This window comes from Serpula lacrymans, assembly GCF_000218685.1.
Source record: "Serpula lacrymans var. lacrymans S7.9 unplaced genomic scaffold SERLAscaffold_5, whole genome shotgun sequence".
In the NCBI taxonomy this organism is placed as follows: domain Eukaryota; kingdom Fungi; phylum Basidiomycota; class Agaricomycetes; order Boletales; family Serpulaceae; genus Serpula; species Serpula lacrymans.
The window spans coordinates 1,468,340-1,486,898 of record NW_006763294.1 but is presented as its reverse complement, the minus strand read 5'-3'; the positions used below and the strand labels follow the sequence as shown (position 1 = coordinate 1,486,898).

General features: G+C 46.4%; 7 protein-coding genes across 7 annotated transcripts; 1 reads left to right on the top strand and 6 right to left on the bottom strand.

The window, feature by feature from the left end:
* Positions 1–944: 944 nt before the first annotated feature.
* On the bottom strand, positions 945–1,458 carry SERLADRAFT_463721 (uncharacterized protein; the record flags this gene model as incomplete). Its single annotated transcript, XM_007316658.1, has 3 exons — positions 945–1,018; positions 1,089–1,303; positions 1,371–1,458. The coding sequence occupies 2 exons, from the start codon at positions 1,258–1,260 to the stop codon at positions 978–980; spliced, it is 213 nt and encodes a 70-aa protein (XP_007316720.1).
* A 1,130-nt stretch (positions 1,459–2,588) lies between these two features.
* On the bottom strand, positions 2,589–5,995 carry SERLADRAFT_436362 (uncharacterized protein; the record flags this gene model as incomplete). The annotated part of the gene is made up of 12 exons (XM_007316657.1): positions 2,589–3,005; positions 3,060–3,359; positions 3,411–3,593; positions 3,650–3,814; positions 3,875–3,971; positions 4,027–4,181; positions 4,230–4,649; positions 4,701–4,883; positions 4,941–5,171; positions 5,220–5,263; positions 5,348–5,593; positions 5,659–5,995. 12 exons carry the CDS (start codon positions 5,993–5,995, stop codon positions 2,589–2,591), a joined length of 2,778 nt encoding a protein of 925 aa, XP_007316719.1.
* Positions 5,996–6,310: 315 nt separating this feature from the next.
* Positions 6,311–7,855, top strand: SERLADRAFT_407295 (uncharacterized protein; the record flags this gene model as incomplete). The annotated part of the gene is made up of 5 exons (XM_007316656.1): positions 6,311–6,487; positions 6,530–6,919; positions 6,972–7,229; positions 7,269–7,430; positions 7,487–7,855. 5 exons carry the CDS (start codon positions 6,311–6,313, stop codon positions 7,853–7,855), a joined length of 1,356 nt encoding a protein of 451 aa, XP_007316718.1.
* A 160-nt stretch (positions 7,856–8,015) lies between these two features.
* Positions 8,016–9,221, bottom strand: SERLADRAFT_414541 (uncharacterized protein; the record flags this gene model as incomplete). Its single annotated transcript, XM_007316655.1, has 3 exons — positions 8,016–8,466; positions 8,521–8,622; positions 8,679–9,221. The coding sequence occupies 3 exons, from the start codon at positions 9,219–9,221 to the stop codon at positions 8,182–8,184; spliced, it is 930 nt and encodes a 309-aa protein (XP_007316717.1).
* Positions 9,222–10,235: 1,014 nt separating this feature from the next.
* Positions 10,236–12,417, bottom strand: SERLADRAFT_463717 (uncharacterized protein; the record flags this gene model as incomplete). The annotated part of the gene is made up of 4 exons (XM_007316654.1): positions 10,236–10,789; positions 10,857–10,942; positions 10,997–12,184; positions 12,343–12,417. The coding sequence occupies 2 exons, from the start codon at positions 12,347–12,349 to the stop codon at positions 11,154–11,156; spliced, it is 1,038 nt and encodes a 345-aa protein (XP_007316716.1).
* Positions 12,418–15,369: 2,952 nt separating this feature from the next.
* SERLADRAFT_334866 (uncharacterized protein) lies at positions 15,370–16,446 on the bottom strand (the record flags this gene model as incomplete). Its single annotated transcript, XM_007316653.1, has 1 exon — positions 15,370–16,446. A coding segment is annotated over one exon (1,077 nt), but the record flags the coding sequence as incomplete, so codon positions are not given.
* Positions 16,447–17,882: 1,436 nt separating this feature from the next.
* Positions 17,883–18,524, bottom strand: SERLADRAFT_436356 (uncharacterized protein; the record flags this gene model as incomplete). Its single annotated transcript, XM_007316652.1, has 1 exon — positions 17,883–18,524. The coding sequence occupies one exon, from the start codon at positions 18,522–18,524 to the stop codon at positions 17,883–17,885; it is 642 nt and encodes a 213-aa protein (XP_007316714.1).
* Positions 18,525–18,559: the final 35 nt, after the last annotated feature.

The window sequence follows — 18,559 nt, the reverse complement described above, 5'->3', positions numbered from 1 at the left end:
GCAACCAAATGTCACCTTCAATATGAATGCGACGTAGTGTTTTGCTTGCATTGGGGACGCTGAGAATTCTGTGGAGCATACACCGTACGCTCGGATGACCGGAACCCCACTCTGGCGCTTGCGTACTATTTCAGATTATCTCGAACGATAGCCTGGCTGCAACTGGCAGGCTCAGCCTATGTTTAGCCTGAAGGGTGTCCCAGGTTTCTCTTCCTCGGCGGATTGTACACTTGTCACACAAGTCATGACCAGCCGTACCTAATTCATACAATAATGGAAGCAAGCATCCCGTCCTCTGGGTAATTGGTTTACTCGCCATCGCAAAACATAACTGTCTCACCCTCAAAAGGGAATATTCGATTTATCGATGAGTCTACTGTACTCAAACCAACAGTCGAGGTCGGAAGCGTCCACCAATGAAGTCTGAAACCACTCAGATCTAGGTGATTTGGGTAATGGGGATTGAGTGGTCATCATTTTTCCTCCAACTACTGCATCATCCGATACTTCCATTCAAAACTTTAAAACAGTACATGTATCACAACCAAGATTTTTACAGTGAGCAAGCACAGTTGTCATCACCTATCACATGATAAGTGACGTATCTGTAATGTGAGACCCAGTACTTCAAGCTGAAGACATCCTATGGGTGGTTTCAAGGAATCCGTTGATTCGGATCTTCAGGATATTGCGAAAGTTCTCCGAGGTGCAGCAAACTCGTCGGTGTCACATTTCATCCGCTTTCCATTCTCACAGGCGCAATCATACATCGCGTTCCGAGAGTAAGATAAGCAAATCAACATTGATAGCGGTCCCTGGAGAAACAAGATATTACATATTCAAGAAATCATTAAGACGTCCATTCCTCTGGTTTATCGAGATCACATCCTGGAAATGGAATCAGGTAGGCTCCGATGCGTCTTTGATATTATCACTCACTACAACCTAATCGACTATCGTGGCACACCGATAAGCTATCACTGACTATACTTATGCAGTCTGAGTAGTCGCCGTCGGTGCTGAACAATAGACCCATGTTAGATCCGATGTGTAGCAGAGCAATCAAGTCAGATTGAGCTTACCAGTAGTTTGTGTTACGGATGAGTCGTTATATGAGCCATTATTGGTGGTCTGGCTAACATTGTTTGAATCATGCGTTTCACTTGTGTTGTTGTTGATGTTTGTCGTCACATTTCCAGTGACATCGTTGAAGACGCTGTTGGAAGCGTTAGTGTTGTTGGCATTTTGGAAGAAAGGCATTGGAATAGAGTAGATCGAATACTGGATGCAAATCAGGCGTTTGCTACTAATGCGCAGTTTGTTATGAATGCGAGTCTGGCGATGGGGAGCTTTCCAGTCCGTTAACCCACCTTTATATCCCAAAAAGAGTGGCTCAGGCTGTGGTGGTAGCCACAGCGACAGCGTCGGACGACGTATAGCAATGCCATCCTTCTACCGTAAAACGTAACGCACAATTGTATTAGAGCGTATTTGTCGATTGCAAGTTCAAGATGAGAGCATCAAAATTCAGAACTACGCCCCACTTCATTATCAGAGACTGTAAAACTGTTTGTCCACCACTTGAGCACCACAGGTACATTTCCACGAGTCTGGTGGTGCAGAAAAAAGCCTGATATTATATATCAGGGTTTCTCGGAATTTCGAGTATATGGACGCTGGGGCCATGCACAGCGGGACAACGATGATTACAAACGCATCGCAGTAGCGATTTAGCACTCTCATGGTAGAATCAAGTAATAGAAATTACAAAGGATATTGTATTTTGTTCTGTCTTGGTGGCGACCTTTGTTCTCCGTTTGTAACAACAATTTACTTGTCAGTATAATGGTTACTCTCCACCCGCGGAACTCGATTGATGGGCTTATCCCAACATCGTGAGAAGACAGCCATTGAAGGATAGAATAGCAGGACAAAACTATCAGCCTGATCACACGGCATACTATCACGGGACCATGGAGTTTCCCCATTTTCCCCATCGACTTGTCGTCCAACAATGTCGAACATATCATTTGGAGCTTCTTGGAGAAAAGAACTCCATGGTGCATTGGATGCAATGAGAAGCCCTTCAAGTGGGAGTGTTGATGCGCTATCGTCGTTGAACGAAGACACTATATGGAACGAACTGCATTTTGTTTACATTGCCTTTCTCCATTCCACTGTAACGTAGAAGATAAGGAAGAGATGTCGGAAAAATCCGTTTAACCAGATCAGACCCTACGAATGTCTGTAACTTACCTGGGCCACCTGATGATCTGAGCCGTTGGTGATCAGAATCGGATCAGAAATAGAACAGACTATAATCAGGCGGATCAGCTGGGATAAGAAGATAAGAGACACAGATTGTGTCTGATGAGAAACATATCGGAACTGGGACAGAAAACGATCAGGCGGATTAGCTGGGGTAAGAGGGATACGAGCGACAGATATTCTCTGACCAGACATGACCAGATCAAAAGAGAGCATGTATGGGTTGAAATAGATGCCATCAGACAGACTTAGCTCAACGGTTCAAAATGTGACACCTGAGATTTTACTAGTGGTAGTTAACAATAAAAGCAGTCTAGTTGTCAGTTCCCGAAACGTAGGAACATATCACCATCAATCAAGTCATTTAAATAAAACCGGCCTTCCTTCAGATCAAAAGCCTCGATCATATGAGCTCCCCGAATCAGGGACTTAGCCATGACCAGCTTGAAATCTCTCGCTTCATCATACAAAAGTGCCCCCGACCATCTGGTCCTCGGAATTCCATTTGATGGCTTGAATATCTTGACCGACACAATATCAAACGAAGAGGACTGAAGGAAACATCGAAAGACGGTTTGGAGTCGAGCAGGAACTGGCTCCGATGTGTCTGTGTTAATGAGAACACAGTCGAAGCGTGATTCTTTATTGAAGTTGGGGTTGCAGCGAAGGATGTCCCGTCCTTCGCTCCAGTCTTCGTGTGATTGATACTTAAGATAAATGCATTGATATTTCCTGATCTGTGGAACATAGAACAATGTTAGAGCTGTAAAGTATATCTAATATCAGCTTACTGAGATGGGACCATCTCCAACGGCTACATTGCAACTTGAGACTAAAAAACTCCGCAGACGCTTGTCAAATCCTTTGAGGCCCTCGCAATGCTCCATGACTACCGAGCTTGTCAGGTTTGTGGGAGATCCTAGCATCCAGTGGTTATCGGGGGTAGGTTGTGTCGACCTCTGGTCATCATTTCTGCCAGCGTCATCTCCTAAGTCTTGGTCCTCAGTGTCGTTATGGTGGGCTTTATCATAGTTGTCGACGGTCATCCGTATGTGGGCGATGGCTTCTTGGTTCTCGTCAATGCGAGCCATCTGTGGAAACTGAACATCGGGCTTTTGGTACACATAAATATGTTTGCTTACCTGGCTGTCTGTATCTTTCCGGTTTGTCTGCTCGTAGGCTTCTTGCGCCTCTTGGTGAAAGCCCTCGCTGACTCGTGTGTCGTAGTTATCCGTTGCACCCTTCTGCCGGATTTCTGTGAGAATATGATTTATGGCGTGTTGCTTGCTAAAGTGGAAGTCCTTCTCGTAATTGTTTGAAATGTGCTGTATTATAAGAACCATTAGAAAACAATCAAGACACATGTAGAACCGCTACTCACTTCACAACATTGTTCATATTGAATAATATATTGTTTTAGCCGGTGTGTCCTCCCTTCGGTCATACAATTGAGGCCAATCATGAGCCGATATCTAGCATAGGCTCGGATACCATGTACTAATGTTGAGTTCCTAGGGAGAATTTGGACGATGCATGGGAGGATGCACTAGAAGAACAGAAAAGTCAGTGTATAGCGCTAATAAATAATGTATTAAGGACTATGCACCTTGAGTATATCATAAAACACTTGACCATCCGCATATTCGACTGTGGTGACGTTCATGAAGTGTTTGAGTCCAGGCCATCTTGATACATTCCGCATGCTATATATCCCGAGTTTTAGTGAGACGTCAAGTTTGACGTGTAGTTGAAACTTACTTTCTGGCCATATGGCCTTTGTTTCCGTTTTCTGCTAACACTGTGAGGAGGAGCGGCCAGATGTGCTTACCCCATTTTCCTAGATCATCGGAGTGTAATTTATCGTATGAAATGGAACAATATGGGTCTGAGTGGTCGAGTGACCAAAAAAAGTTCTGTAAAAAGCTAGTGAGTGGAAGATAAAAAAAATACGGGGAGAAAACCTTGGTTGCATGTAATCCGTGGGCTTGTAAGATTCGTTCAGCCTCCGTTTTATTTGATGCTGTGATTGAACGCTTGTACACCTTCTCCATGTTGTCAGTTGTGCGACACTGAAAATTTCCGCATAGTTTCGTTAAACTGTCATGGCAGACAAGACATTTCGGGCATGGAAATTTGGCCAGGGCCGCACGCGTAGCTGTTAGCGCACAGCTTTCTTCGCCATCAACAGACTTGACTGGTATTCCTGGATGTATCACTCTATCAATTTTGTCACCACAGGCCATTGCTTCTCCGAAGCGTGCAGGCCATCGTAGTGAGTGGAATATTACTTCGGCAACCTTGTGGTAAACTTCACGCTTGAAGCACTGCCATTTAATGGTATCAGCAGTGTTTCTGTCAGATGGGTCGGCCGGGTCCAAAGGCTGTAAAAACAATGCAATAAGAAGCCCCTGTGTAGCAGAAAAAACGCTTACAATGGGCATATACCCTACAAGAACACCTCCTCCATTTCCCGACGCATTTCTTACCCCCCGCGGCAAAAATAGCGGACAAATAATTATAGGGTGCTTCTTGACCCGCTTAGTGATGTTGCCTTTGTCAAGCCAGAGAGAGATCGGTAGAAAGCAATGCGGTGGTTCTTCTTGTGGAAAGGATTCCTGCATTCAAATTAATCCACATCAGAAAGCATGTAAATGTATATACTATATATTTACCTGTACGTCCCACCATTTGTTGGCTGAATTGAACTCGTCGTATATGCGTTCTTTCAAGACTATCCTACCATTTCGACGGCAATAATATTTGCGGCAAGGATGCCAAAGGATGAGAGGCGCTAATGTCTCATCCATAATCCAGTTGCGATAGATTTTCCACGGATCTCGGTACTGAAACTTGAAGTAATGAGTTTCTCCTAGATAACATGCAGAAACATTTCCTTCTTGAAACTGAAAGAAAGGTTAGAAGAATCGATTTTGAGGGTCGTCTTTGCCCACCTGGACATATTGCGCACGTGCTACTTGTAAAGTCTTCTCGATGTCTGCATAGTTCCGAAATGTAATGTTAGTATTATCTGCCCATCCATGATGTATCCCATATAACTGTGTGTTTACTATTGCTTTACTTAATAATCCCTTGACAGCTGTTTCCGCATATTCAAAGTCGGCACGATTGCGAAAGGGCGCCCACGGTTTGATCTCCAATGCAGAGCCAAGTCCAGCTTCGTGGTTGCCTTGATCAGCTGAAGGGATAACACTGTCAAGGGGAATTATGACTGGGTCGTGCTTCCCACTTTGAGGATGGTGGACAACTTGAATAAAAGTTGCACTTGATATCTGTTGGACATTGGTTTCGTCGTTACCAGATTCTGCTAAGTCAAGACTCAAGTCTGTCAGGCACAGTTGAAAGACAGAATGAAATGAAATATTCCCGCACCGCTGATTGGAGGACCCGCTTCAACCTCGTCATTGACTTGAGTCCGGTCTCCGTCAGCCTGATAAGATGCACAGAACTGTAAATTTAAGAAGTTGAAAAAGAGAGACGTTAACACCTCAACAGTTTTCTTTCTTTTTTGATTTGGCTCCTCGAGTGATCTCCCTAAGCACCGTTTCTCTGAATGGTTTTCTTGTCGTGCCGCTAGCTCTAATTGTTCCTGATTTCTGACCTTGCAGGACTTGATGTGCTTGTCAAAGCGCTGTGTGCTTTGGTGTTGTTGACAATATTTACACCATGGTCCTTTTTTTGCCTCGGTTGTCCTAGGAATATGAGACATAGTGTAGCTAGCTAGTATAGTTGAGCATGGAGACGTCGTTGTTGAGAAAATCATAGATCATGATGTTATCTACAAGTCACGGTTAGCCTGGTGTACGTAACAATTGAATCAGAGTCAGTAACAGATACTCCACACTGTTGCTCGTCTCCAACCAAAACAGTGCAGATGGAAAAAAAACAGAAACATATCAAAGACAAGAAGAAGAAGACCTCTACCAATCAAAAGGCTGCTCGTCAGACTGCTCAAGCTCCAGGAAGAAGAATAGCCCATGCAAAGAGCAGAGTTGTTTCACGCAGACAGGCGTCTAGTACCGAAATGGAGGGCAATAGTGAACGAGAGAGAGGTGGAGATGATTCAGAGGTATCAGACTCACCAGATAGTAACGAGCATCCAAGCTCTGCGCAGAAACCCATCAGTAACACGGAATCAGATAGTGATTTATCACAAATCAGTCTGCGAATGTCACCGGCATCACTGTATAAGGTAGAGACAGTTAGTTTCTTGTCCACAAAGATGTGCTGATGGTGTATATAGGCTGCCCGTAACGCTCAAATTGCAGCTAATGCTGCAAAGGAAGAAGCTAAAACTATGCGTCGTAAATACGACGATGCTATGAATGAGGTACATCAGGATGAGTCTGTTGAAAGGGGATCAAAGAAGGAAAAAAAAACCAAGAGCTCAAGAGATGATGACACGCACCACGAGCAAGTAATCAAGGGACTGGGGCATCAGTTTGAGATAACTCATGCTCTTTGGCTACATGAGCCTACCAAGACTTTTCAAACAACCATTGACGACGAGTATGATAAACTGGACCGTTTTGGCAGCACAGCTGCTAAAGTGCAAGGTCAGCTTCGTGATATTTTAGACATTGTTCCTGCCACATACCATGGTGACCTTCCGAATCACTGGTTAGGCCGTTCAGTGAGTGGTCCAGAATTTTGTAAGCAGTGTTCGAAACTCACCTGATTTTCAGTTCCGTGATGGAATGCAAGAACAGCGGTCAAACACAGCTACTCGTCTTCGATCTCGAGGTGCCACCATTTTTAATTGCACGGAGGAAGACTTGAGGATATCCCGCAAACGATGTGCAAAGTTTAGCGAAGATATTGGGTGGGTAGAAAATGCAAACGGTACCTCGACGTATCATCCATGGAACGTCAGTGTCCTTCATCGTGACTACAAGGGACGCTTCGACATCCAAGCAGTTTTTTTGAATCCAATTCTTCAGAAAGTGAGTCAATAACAGCTGAAAAAAAATAAGAACTAAAAGCCAACCAAGCAGACAATGAGCTGTATCATACGAGGGCCTGCATCCGTAATTGCAATGAACGAAGGCGAATCTTCCCGTGCTGCAAGAAACAATGAAACGATGGATCTAAAATGGGGATTAAACCATACAACGCCTGGCATGGTCGCAGCTTCTGCTGTCCTTGTGAGTACTTCTTGAGCTCATAGAGAAATCTGACTAACATACAGGGATTTATTTAGGCTCGTTGGGCCTTATCTCCAGACGAGTGCCTCAAGGAAAAGGGGAACGAATCTGGCATTCGTTGGCACGATGATTTTGACAACTACCTGGAGTACCTTTTAAGCGGCCTTCAAAAACAAAAAAAAAGTGTACTCAATATATTCCGAGAGTGGGATCAAGTCCTTTTCCCCAATACAAGCCATGGACTCGCAGGCCAACTGAGCAACACAGACAGGGATCAATTAATGCAAAGTGTGATGGCTGCATTGAATCATGATGAGGATGGATATGAACAGCCCGAAGGCCATAACAGCCATTCTGAACGAGGCTCTGGGGGACTCAACGAGGGTGGGAACAGCGAAGATGGAAGCGATAACTTCGAGGAGTGAAGGCACATGTGTATAGATAGTGCCTCTGTTATTAGATAAGATACAAATACTAGCGAATTGATGTTATCAATGGCCAGACCTTGAATGACTGATTGGCTTTGTAATCTTATCGATGATCAATCGATCAAGCTTCAATCAAGCTTCAATCAAGCTTAAATCTGGACGACTCAAACTGTAACTGAGGTGTCGATAACGCCAAGTCCAAACACGAGTTCAAGAAACTGTCCAAGACTATGGGAGACAAGTTGGACAAAGAGAAAGGCAGGTTCGTACAGTCTTTACTAACACAATCAACAATAATGATACAGCAGTGATTTGTACCCGCTCTACTTTGACACAAACTCATGGAGAACACCCTTCAGCACTTCAGTCTGCTCGCGGATCGCCCCTCCAACGTCTTCTTTCAACACTTTTCCCACCTCATCAAGATTCTTTTCGATGTTCCGCAATGTCTCTTCCAAATCTTGAGAGACTCGACTGTCTGGTGCTTCTGACCTTGCAACTCTCCTCCTTTTCCCTGGGTTAAGCGGTGAGAGCTCCATTTGTGATACGAGGAATTGACGCGCCCCACGACCGGTCCCAGGAGTCAATGGGGGAATAATATTGACCATCTGCTGAATGGTACCAACGGTGAGCCCAAATTACTGTGATCTCAATATGTGTACCTCATTGTCAATGGTATCTTGATCACCTATGCGACGCTTCAAAGGGACGGTGCCTTTTCCATCACTTTTTCCTGTTGTCTCGGCAACATTTACCACAGAGTTCTTTCAATCAAACTGGTAAGTCACAAAACATAATTCTTGTGTATTGAATTTCTTACCTCTTTGTTTGCCGCATTAAAAGAATTGACCAGGTTTACACCAGGCGTAGGAAGTTTATCAGCACTCGCTGTGTCATCTACCCGGGATTTAGTGGGTGTCGAAAAACTCGGGGTACTTTGCTGGTATCGTTCAAGCCGATTGTACTTATAACGCCCTTTTCTATCCACAGGACAACCCTGACCAAATCCACCACCATCATGGTATGATATCACACCGTCAGATGTGTGCGTGCTTGTGGAGCCCAATCTCAGCACTGGAGAGTCTTTGGTTGGCGGAGGCGGCGTAGGTGTACGAGGTGAGACCAGGGGACTTGTTGCAGCTACAAGCCCTGCATTATTTTCCTTCTGCTTTACTGAATATGTGTCTCCATGAATTTTCAGCCAGTGTTGCTCGAGTTTACTGGGACCTTCGGCAGCATGTGCAAGAACTGTGGGAGCAGCATTATTATAAGTAGATAACTTTGAGCTGTTTTCTGACGACGACGTCTCTTCAATACAAGGCGTGGAACTACGTCGTCGTCGCTTTCCTGTGTATGATGGCATGGGTTGTTGGATTATGGGTCCAAGTGTATTGTTGGGCTCCACTTCCAGTGAGCGAGGATACAGTATCTCTTGATAATTAACTAATCATGACGTTTCTAGCTCCACCAGCGCCACATGTTGTATATAAGGAGGGCGAGGCTCCCGCCTGTCGTTCACATGCTTGCTCCCTTTTGAATACCACCAACACGAACACTTGATGTTGCAGGCCTTTGAGTCTTCAAACTTACAAGGTATGTCATCAGGCTACACGATGCACACTCATTTATTGATAACTCAAATATGCTTGCAGAGCCAATCAACCCTGATGTTTAAACGAGGAAGCCAGCAGCCAACAAAGAACACGGCTAGGAGCCGCACTACTCAGGTATGTATTATAATCTTTCTGACTTTGGCATCAGCCTCAATGTTGTCTTCCGCTATAGCAGCCATCAAGCAGTCAGTCTCGCTGGCTGTTTCTGCAACACTAGGAGCAAAATTTCCCCTTCCGATGCCTGGACCATCCCATATTAATGCTTGCATTATCACTCAACTTGCTACCCATCTGAGGAATGGGATGAGAATCATGAATCAACGTGTACGGTATTTACTGATACTAATGGCTTAGTAATATACAAATCTACCTCGGGGATATCACTTTAACAACTAGTAGATACTATTTACAACGAAATACTATGGCTTCTATTGTCTCTTTTTACTCTAAGCTTTAAAATTGAAAACCGGCAAAAAGCAAACAAAAGCATATATTAAAAACTCCGTATTAGGCCGAACCAGGCGCGATAGGACTGTTGAGCCTTACTGATACCAGGTCAGCGTTGTCCGTGTCCTCTGCCTGAATCGACGGATATCCTTGATCACAGCACTCAGGCTGAATTGACAGGTCAGTCTGGTGAGCTCGATCAGCGTACTTCGGCACTTCAGCGCGATCAGCCGTGTCAGCACGATCAGCCATGTCAGCGCGATCAACGTGGCTAGCGTATTCACACTCATCACGCGTATTATCCTTACAGGCATCTGATCGAACCTGTCCGCAGCGTTTTGTATCTAATATGTTATCCAAATTTCTTACAGCGTTATCAGGTCGCATTCGGCCAAATCATGAAAAACGGATTTTTGCGACAGAGTTTCTGATCACTGTACAGAAGTCTATGCGCGACACTTCTAGAAGTCATGGAATGGGCAAACCAGTGAAGAGGAAGCTACCGTGGAATATGATAACATTCCGCATTCGCGAAGTCGCTATTGTTCTCTTTGAGGGTTGAGAAATCAGTGATCATCAGTTGTTTGTTCAAGTGACATTGGGGAGCGGTGCATCTTGTCGGACCGAACCTATATCCATAAAAGTCGCCTTGGGGGTTGAAGCTTATATATAATACTTCAATGCAGAATGGGGCACTGCACTGCATTATTTTATCCTGGTGACGTCCATTTGTCTTGCAACCTACTCAATAGGACTGGAAGTTGAAGCGTAGAACAAGCAACGCCTACAACTAGGAAAACAAGTGAGTGGCGTTGGAGTCCCAAATGTGGACGGACAAATGACAAGGGCTGCTGAGAGGTTGCGAACTGAACTTACAAGACGCACCAAAAATTCTGTCAGCATGAAGAGTATAATATCGCCAGAAAGTGGAACTTCACTATTTCGACTTTCGCCCATTGACCAAGAATTGCATTCGAATTCCGAGGCTCTTCGCCATCCAGAATAGGGGAGTCCCTACTCCATGCTACCAGCCTCTCAAATTAGCTGCATGCAAAACTGCATAACTAGGTTTGCTCACTTTGTGCACCGACAGCGATGCTAACGATACAATAACTGTATTTGAATATAAAAATATCTGAAGGGTATCACAGATATGATGCTACAACAATAACCTTTACAACCTACATATCCTATAGCAATCATCAACATCACTGCAAAATAAAAACCGAATCTCACTAAGCATCCGTATCACTTGCAGCATCTGATAACTCTGCCTCAAACACTCGCATCTCGAATGCTTTCTTGAAGGGCTCGAAGTGCTTCCCTGGAACAGCAAAAACTATCTCTTCAAAAACATCCTTGTATTTCGCCTTGCTCTTGTGCTCCTTCGCCCCTCCGCTTGTCCTCTCTCCACACACCAACAACTCTGCCCAAAGCTCCGCTATCATCTCCACTTTGTTCTCGCATGATCCACATCCGAATGCTCCTAGCACCAATGTTTGATCTCCGCGTGTTTGAAAGATCCTCAGTGCACGAGCCATCCTATCCCGCATTTTGTCACAAATGCCGTCAGAAAAGACATGTGCATCAGAAGCAGTGATGAGATAATTCTGTCTGATTGCAGCGGCATTGACGGGGACAGCGGAGAGGACATTAATTGTGTAAGGAGGAATGAAGGTGGATTTCTGGTTAGAATCTTGATTATTAGGGGGTATAGTTGGATGGTCTGTCGAGACAGCATTTGATTCGGCTTCATCATCATCATCCCTGAATACGACTACACCGGGGCTGTACACCATTGAATGGTCATGGATGCCGGCACCATCCATGCTGAGAAATCTTCTGTGCGTCTTGTAAAACTCTTTCGCTTGGTCAGTCCGGAGGCTTGCAACAAGGGTACTACACCTAGCAAGGCCTTCTTCCTGTTCATTACCACCATGGAGGTAGCCACCACCGGCTCTCTTGGGCGATGCGAACGATAATACACCGATCGGGATAGAGGCGGGGCTGCGTTGAGAACCCGAGGGCTCGGCATTGCTGTTGTGCAGCCTACGAGCGGCGGTAAGCGTTGAAGAGGGCGTGAATTGGATTATTGTGGAATGCATGGGTGAGTCCGGTCTACGAGCTAGATCGGACTTGCGCCAGTCTGCAAGAGACGGCGAACAATGGGGATAAAAGGTAGTTCCCTGCCTGCTGAGTAGAATCTGAGGCCCGATATCATGTGAAATGTGTCTAGTCGCGGACGCCACTGAGGGCTTGGTCTGTCCTTGGGGATGGGAAGTTATTGGCTTTGCTGAATGAACAATAGGAGTATTTAAAGAGGAAGAAGCAAGAACAAAATAAGAAGTAGAAAAGTCGTTCAAAGACGCAGATGAAACGAAAACTGAAGGAAAAGAAATATTAGAATGGCTTTCTTCCACGTACTTGCCATCCCCAAGAACAATACTCTGCGTATCTTGTGCGATGCTTGCCCATCGCTCGCGACGGGAACGCTGGGCTGCAAATGCTATACGCCGCCGTTCTTGCTTAAAGTGCTGTTGTTTCTGATGTTGTCGTTTAGAGTGAGATGAAGGCCCTGAGAGACGCTTTATCATAGACTGAGATGCTACGGGCGTACTAGAGCGAATACGAGAAGTTGATTTGCGGGTTGTTGTTGAATTTCGAATGTGAACCATTGTGGAGGGTGATATGGATGGAAGTGGTACAATGGAGAAAGGGGTGTGGAGCAACCTCCGGAGTGATAAATCAGTTTGTATATATTTGCAGATGCTTGCACCGCTTAGTAAGCTTCAGGTGAACAGCCACCAGACCCGAGTCTGAGATTATCTTCTTCGGAGACCTTTGGCGGGAACGCTATTCCTAACATTTCCCTGATAAACCAAATTTGAATCTGACAAAAGAACAACAGCGTTACCTGCACCACAATGAAGCTAGACGCAACGGACTTGAGATACGTTACCCCTGAGGAATTCAGGGTGTTATCGGCGGTACGACTCACACGCAGGATGGCCTATTGTCAATCTTACATCGCGATTTAATACCAAAAATCTAATCAGGTAGAAATCGGATCTAAAAACCACGAAATCGTGCCCACCGTTATTATAGTACAAGTTTCAAAGCTACGGAATGGAGGAGTGAATAAGCTTTTGGGATCTCTTGCAAAACGGAATCTGGTCGCCAGAGTGCAAAACGCGAAATGTAAGTACCAAATAACATGTGTTTGTAAATGAGGTTTGGCTGATTACAATATCTTTTGGAAGATGATGGGTACAGACTGACGTACGGCGGATACGACTTCCTCGCGATGCGAGCGTTTTTGAAAAGAGATTCCTTGTATTCTGTAGGCAATCAGATTGGTGTTGGGAAAGAGGCGGGTGAGTCGTACACCCACCAATTCCTCTCATAAGCAGCTCTGAAGGTCTATGTAGATATATATCTTGTTGCCGATAACGAGGGTAAGGAGATGGTGCTCAAGTTACATCGGTACGGTACTTTCTTCACCTCCTCATCGCTGTTTTCAATGAAATATCAGTTTGGGCCGGATATCGTTTCGTGCCATCAAGGAGAAGAGAGACTACCTTGGAAAGCGCCAATCGGCGTCATGGATGTACATGTCTCGTCTGGCTGCACAAAAGGAATGGGCCTTCATGAAAGTTCGACCCGTTCCTTTCACTCAATTCCTTCATTTCTGACTTAAAAAAAATAGGTGTTATACGATCATGACTTCCCCGTCCCACGTCCCATAGACCAAGCAAGACATTGCATTCTCATGAGCCACATCGACGCATACCCATTGTAATGCTCCTTACCCCTCTCAGTAACAATCTCACTTTTCATCCCAACCCTACCCCCACAGACGCCAAATAGCTGAGGTTCCCAATGCCGGAAAACTTTACTCCACACTGATGGACCTCATTGTCCGGTTTGCCCGCGTAGGGCTAATACACGGCGACTTCAACGAATTTAACATCCTCATACAACGTGACTCTGGAGACCCGATAGTGATCGATTTCCCTCAGATGGTCAGCACGTCACATCAGAACGCCGAATGGTATGTATCCTTGGAAGCCATTTAACTTCTATAGATGACATCGAACCCTGTGAATAGGTACTTCAATCGCGATGTAGAGTGCATACGAACATTCTTCAAGAGAAGGTTCAAATATGAGAGCTCTCTCTATCCTAAATTTCAGAGCACGAAAGATCGAGATGGAGAGGAACATTTCAGGCTGGACGTTGAGGTTGCTGCTAGTGGGTTCAGCAAGAAGGAACAAAAGGTTCTAGAAGATGTAGGTGATATGAAAATAAGCTTATTTCGAGGGCTTACGGTCGTCCTTAGTATATGGAAACGGTCAAAACTACTGAGCCAAACGAAGGTGACGAAGACCTGAGTGATGGAGAAGAGATGGAGGAAGACGAAGATGAAGTGGAGGAAGATGTACTTGAAGGTGAAGAGGAAGATGATAACGATGAAGATGAAGATGAAGGGGAGGGCACTGAAAAAGAACAAGATAGTTCTACACACGATGTCGACATAGCCGAGACAGAAAACACACACTCAAAATCCCATCGATCTTCAGCCCCCACCCCTGATCCCAACGCCCAAAAAGCCTCTCACTCTCCAACTGTTGCCGGAACCGACCCCCACCTCTCCGACACTTTATCATCCCCCAGACACCTCTCCCGCTCTCCACCCGAATCGCGCTCTCCCTCTCCAGATACACTCGCTCGAATGACCGCACAGCTCAGCCTCCAGTCTGACATGCGCGACAGAGTCTCGACAGACCTTGCCAAACAGCGCGCACGGCAGCAGAAAAAGTATCACTCCAAGCGGGGTGCGCAAAAGGCGGGGAGGGCGAAGGGAAGTAAGGCGAAGCAGGATACGCGGATCAAGCAGGATAAGGGTGGGTTTTGGGAATAGGATGGGATTGGTGTTTGACGTTTAAAATGCGCGTGTGTCGTGTGTTAGTCTTGTACTGGCGCAGGGCTACTCTTTCGCCAGTGTGATGCAGCGCAAAGCAATACATTCCTCGAGGTGATTTCATTTTTGGCACATGCATTTAGGTCTCAGTTAGTGAGCTCTTGGTCGACGGGAGAAACTATGGCAATGAGAACATCTCTGTGCCCACACGTTATATTGTTACGCTCCGCTCGAAGATGTGTTGAGGAATGCGAACTGTCGAACAATAGAGATTTGACTAGCAAACTTGATCATCACTGTGTTTGAATTGCTTCAAGATTATACACAATTTGAACAATACACTTCTAATCGTGCACTTAGAGCAGACTACACCATGGATTGACTGTTCTTTCATTTAATGGTTATACCCCAGATATCGATTACTGCAAGCCTACAAATTGAGCACAAGTATAGAATCCCCAAGTTATATAAACGTACATTACTCCCTCACCCGACCAATATGTATCGTATCAATCTAGTTTCCCCAAAGACGCCAGGCCAGCAGCGCCCACCGCGGCAGCATCGTCCACAAACTCCACGTACTTGAACACATGCCCCATCCCTTCTAGTTCCTCTAGTACAATATCCCTATACTTTTCCACACCTACCAACGATCCTCCAAAACACAGCACACTCTCCCTTGCCCTCACCCCTCTCGGCTTCAGCGCTGGGTCCTCTCCCTCCTCACGAGAAAGAAGGGCGATTTGCTCTGCTAGCGCATGCGCACATATCCTCAGCACCTTCAGTGCGAACGGATCGCCCTCGTTGAACGCAGCGTCAAATACGAGGGGAGCGAGCTGGCTCAGCCTCTTCTCGCGTGCAACCAGGAGGTAGGACGGGACGTCTGGCATCTCATTTGCGGTCAGCGAGGGCTCGGGGAGGTGCACGACGGGGAGGACCTCTGGAGCATTCTCCACGCCCTCGACGCCAAATCGAGCGAGTATCTTCTCTTTCAGTGAGCTCGGGGCGGGCTTGGTGCCTCCAAGCGAGGCACGGTTGTCGTCGAGGAGGATCTGGCGGAGCGTCTCGCGACCGACGTGGAACCCGCCTCCCTCGTCGCCCAAAATCCACCCCCACCCGCCTGTCCTCGCCAGCTCTTCGAGTGTGCCGACGGGCGTCTGTTTGAAGGACACGACGCACGAACCCGTGCCTGCGATAGCAGCGATGGCGTGCGAGATGTCAGGGTGGAGGCGGAGGGGCGCTGCGAGGAGATGTGTGTCGTTTGCTACGATGAGGCGGGGTCCTACGGGGACGTTGAGGAGGGCGGAGAGGCCATTGGAGGCGTTGACAACGGCTGCTGGGCTGTCTACGCCGGAGATTCCGAACCAGACTGTTGCGAATATTTCTGAGGAGGGAGGAAGAGAAACGGGCTCGATGGAGGGTGGGGAGACACAGGTTTTGAGTGCGTTGCTGACTGCGACTCTGACTGCATCAGTGAAGGCTGCGATCCCAAGGTAAGCAAAGTTGGATGGCCCGCCGAGGGCACGTCCGAGGATTGTGCCAGAGGAATCGCAGATGACGGCGGAGGTCTTCGAGCCACCGCAATCTACACAGAGATGAAGTGACATTAGTGCGGTTCGAGATGGTTATGATACGGATATCGTTGCGGTAGGTTATGTACTCTACTTGGCGCGATTAGAGACGCAGTGGGAATCGAAGAAAGGTGGCTTGCTGGCAGATGTGGTGGTTGTAAAGATGCAGCCGGGTTTAATCTGATTGCATGAGCGCTAGGACGCCAGGACAATTGCAGGAACAGGACCGCAAGTTTTGGCATTGGCCGAGAGGAGGAGCATATGGATGATGGACGATTTAGGACACACGGATCAGAATAGCACAAGACACCATTGCAGCAAAGCTCTCTAAATTTGTAGCACTCGGACAAGCAAAGCAAGACTTGCGAATGTCCGGTGTATGCTGGGTTAATATTCAAAGACATTACTGTCATACAGTACTGCCTTGCATTTCCCCAGACCAAATGCACTCTTGTGCTACAGTTATCTTATCACAAACTTCGAGTCTGCCCTAAACCCATTCCTTCCCACGCGTGTGGTATATAAGGTTCCCCTCACATGGATATTTTTTTCTTCGTGCGGCGACACGGCCATACTTTTCCCCATTGTTGCTCATAGCTGCCTTTTATCCACGCGGCTGTTCGAGTGTCAGGCCGTGTTCTGATCAACCGGACTTCTTAGCACCCAGTTTCGTATCACGCTTATTCATCGCGACACGAAGGGTCGGTGGTTCCGTACACATCCTACTACACTTGTAGGTATTGCATTTAGTTCAATCAATTCACGTTTTCTTCTCGCAACGATACCGAGTTAGCATGGAGGTGATGGATGCGCGTAATTCGGCGTCTTGTTTCGATGTGAACGCGTTCCACCAATTTGAGTATTGGATATGTGTGTTGAGTTACTCACCACCTTTTCCTACGACCCCGCCCAGTTCTTAGTGAGTCAATGTCTCGTACTCCCTGAGAGTTTTCGGTCGAGTTTTAGCGATGGACTATGGCCAGTGCTTCTGTATGTTGCTCCTTCAATGACGGCAAGTTTGACCTGGCCAACTATACAGAGCTTGTCATCAATAATAAGAAAGACCTGATTCGTTTGCCCTTCCTACGGATTAACGTTTAACCACACCACCAACTCCGGATTCACGCTCTACGATCCAAATGTTCCTCATACCTCCTCCCTTGAACAAAGTCTTCACATTCTCCTCGCTTGGACCCGTGACGAATATATTCAAGCAGCTAAATCTTACAGTCTTCGAAGCGATGGAGAGGCCCAGTGCGAGAATGGTCTGCTTGGTCGATTGTCCTTCATAGTTTGGATCAGGATAGACAAGGTAGACGAGGTAATTTCCTGACAACCAATGGTGCGGCTGATCTATCCTGGACTGCGACATCGAGCTTGGCAAAGTCTTGAAAGATGTATGTACAGATTGTCAAACTGGCAGTATTTGAGTGTTGTAATACCAAGGACTCGAGAATTGCTCGACGAAATTGCTAGAAAGCCCCAACCATTATGTCTGACAATTCTTTGTCTATCTTCCAACTCTCTTCTTCATGTGCAAATTTGTCCAACATCAATTGGGCCCAGCCCGAGTTCTTTTCCATACCTGTACACCACATTAGCTTCACCAGCTCCCAATGCTCCGGCATCCATCCAGACTCTTCCCAGTCGACAATGGCTACGATCTCAGAGCCTCGCATCATGATGTTTCGAGGCGCGAGATCCCCATGAGTGAACACGATAGGATGGTCATTTCGCATTCTGGCGCGAATGGGAGTAGTAAGTCCCTCGTCCATGAATGGATTGGCTGCTATGACCAGGCGATCGTTGAACGTAGACTCTGAGGGGTATGGCCCGAGTGGTTGGTTACCAGAGATTCGGCTATCAAGGAACGGTGCGCCCCGAAGGGAACATACCGCACCTGGAGGAACTTGAGGAGGACGAGACAAAAGTCGAAGTTGCCGCACATATTCAGCACTCTCCGCATAAGAGTGTAGGCATCGTTTCCGTAGGTTGCTGAGACCAGTACTAGTGGAACTGGTATCGAGGTATGCCGACGAATAAAACGTAGAGTGGCTGCTTCGAGACCGATGTCGGCTCGGCCAATCTTCAAAAGGAGGCCAAAAGGAAACCATTTCACTCTTGAAAAATAGCCCCCAAGGAAGGCGTT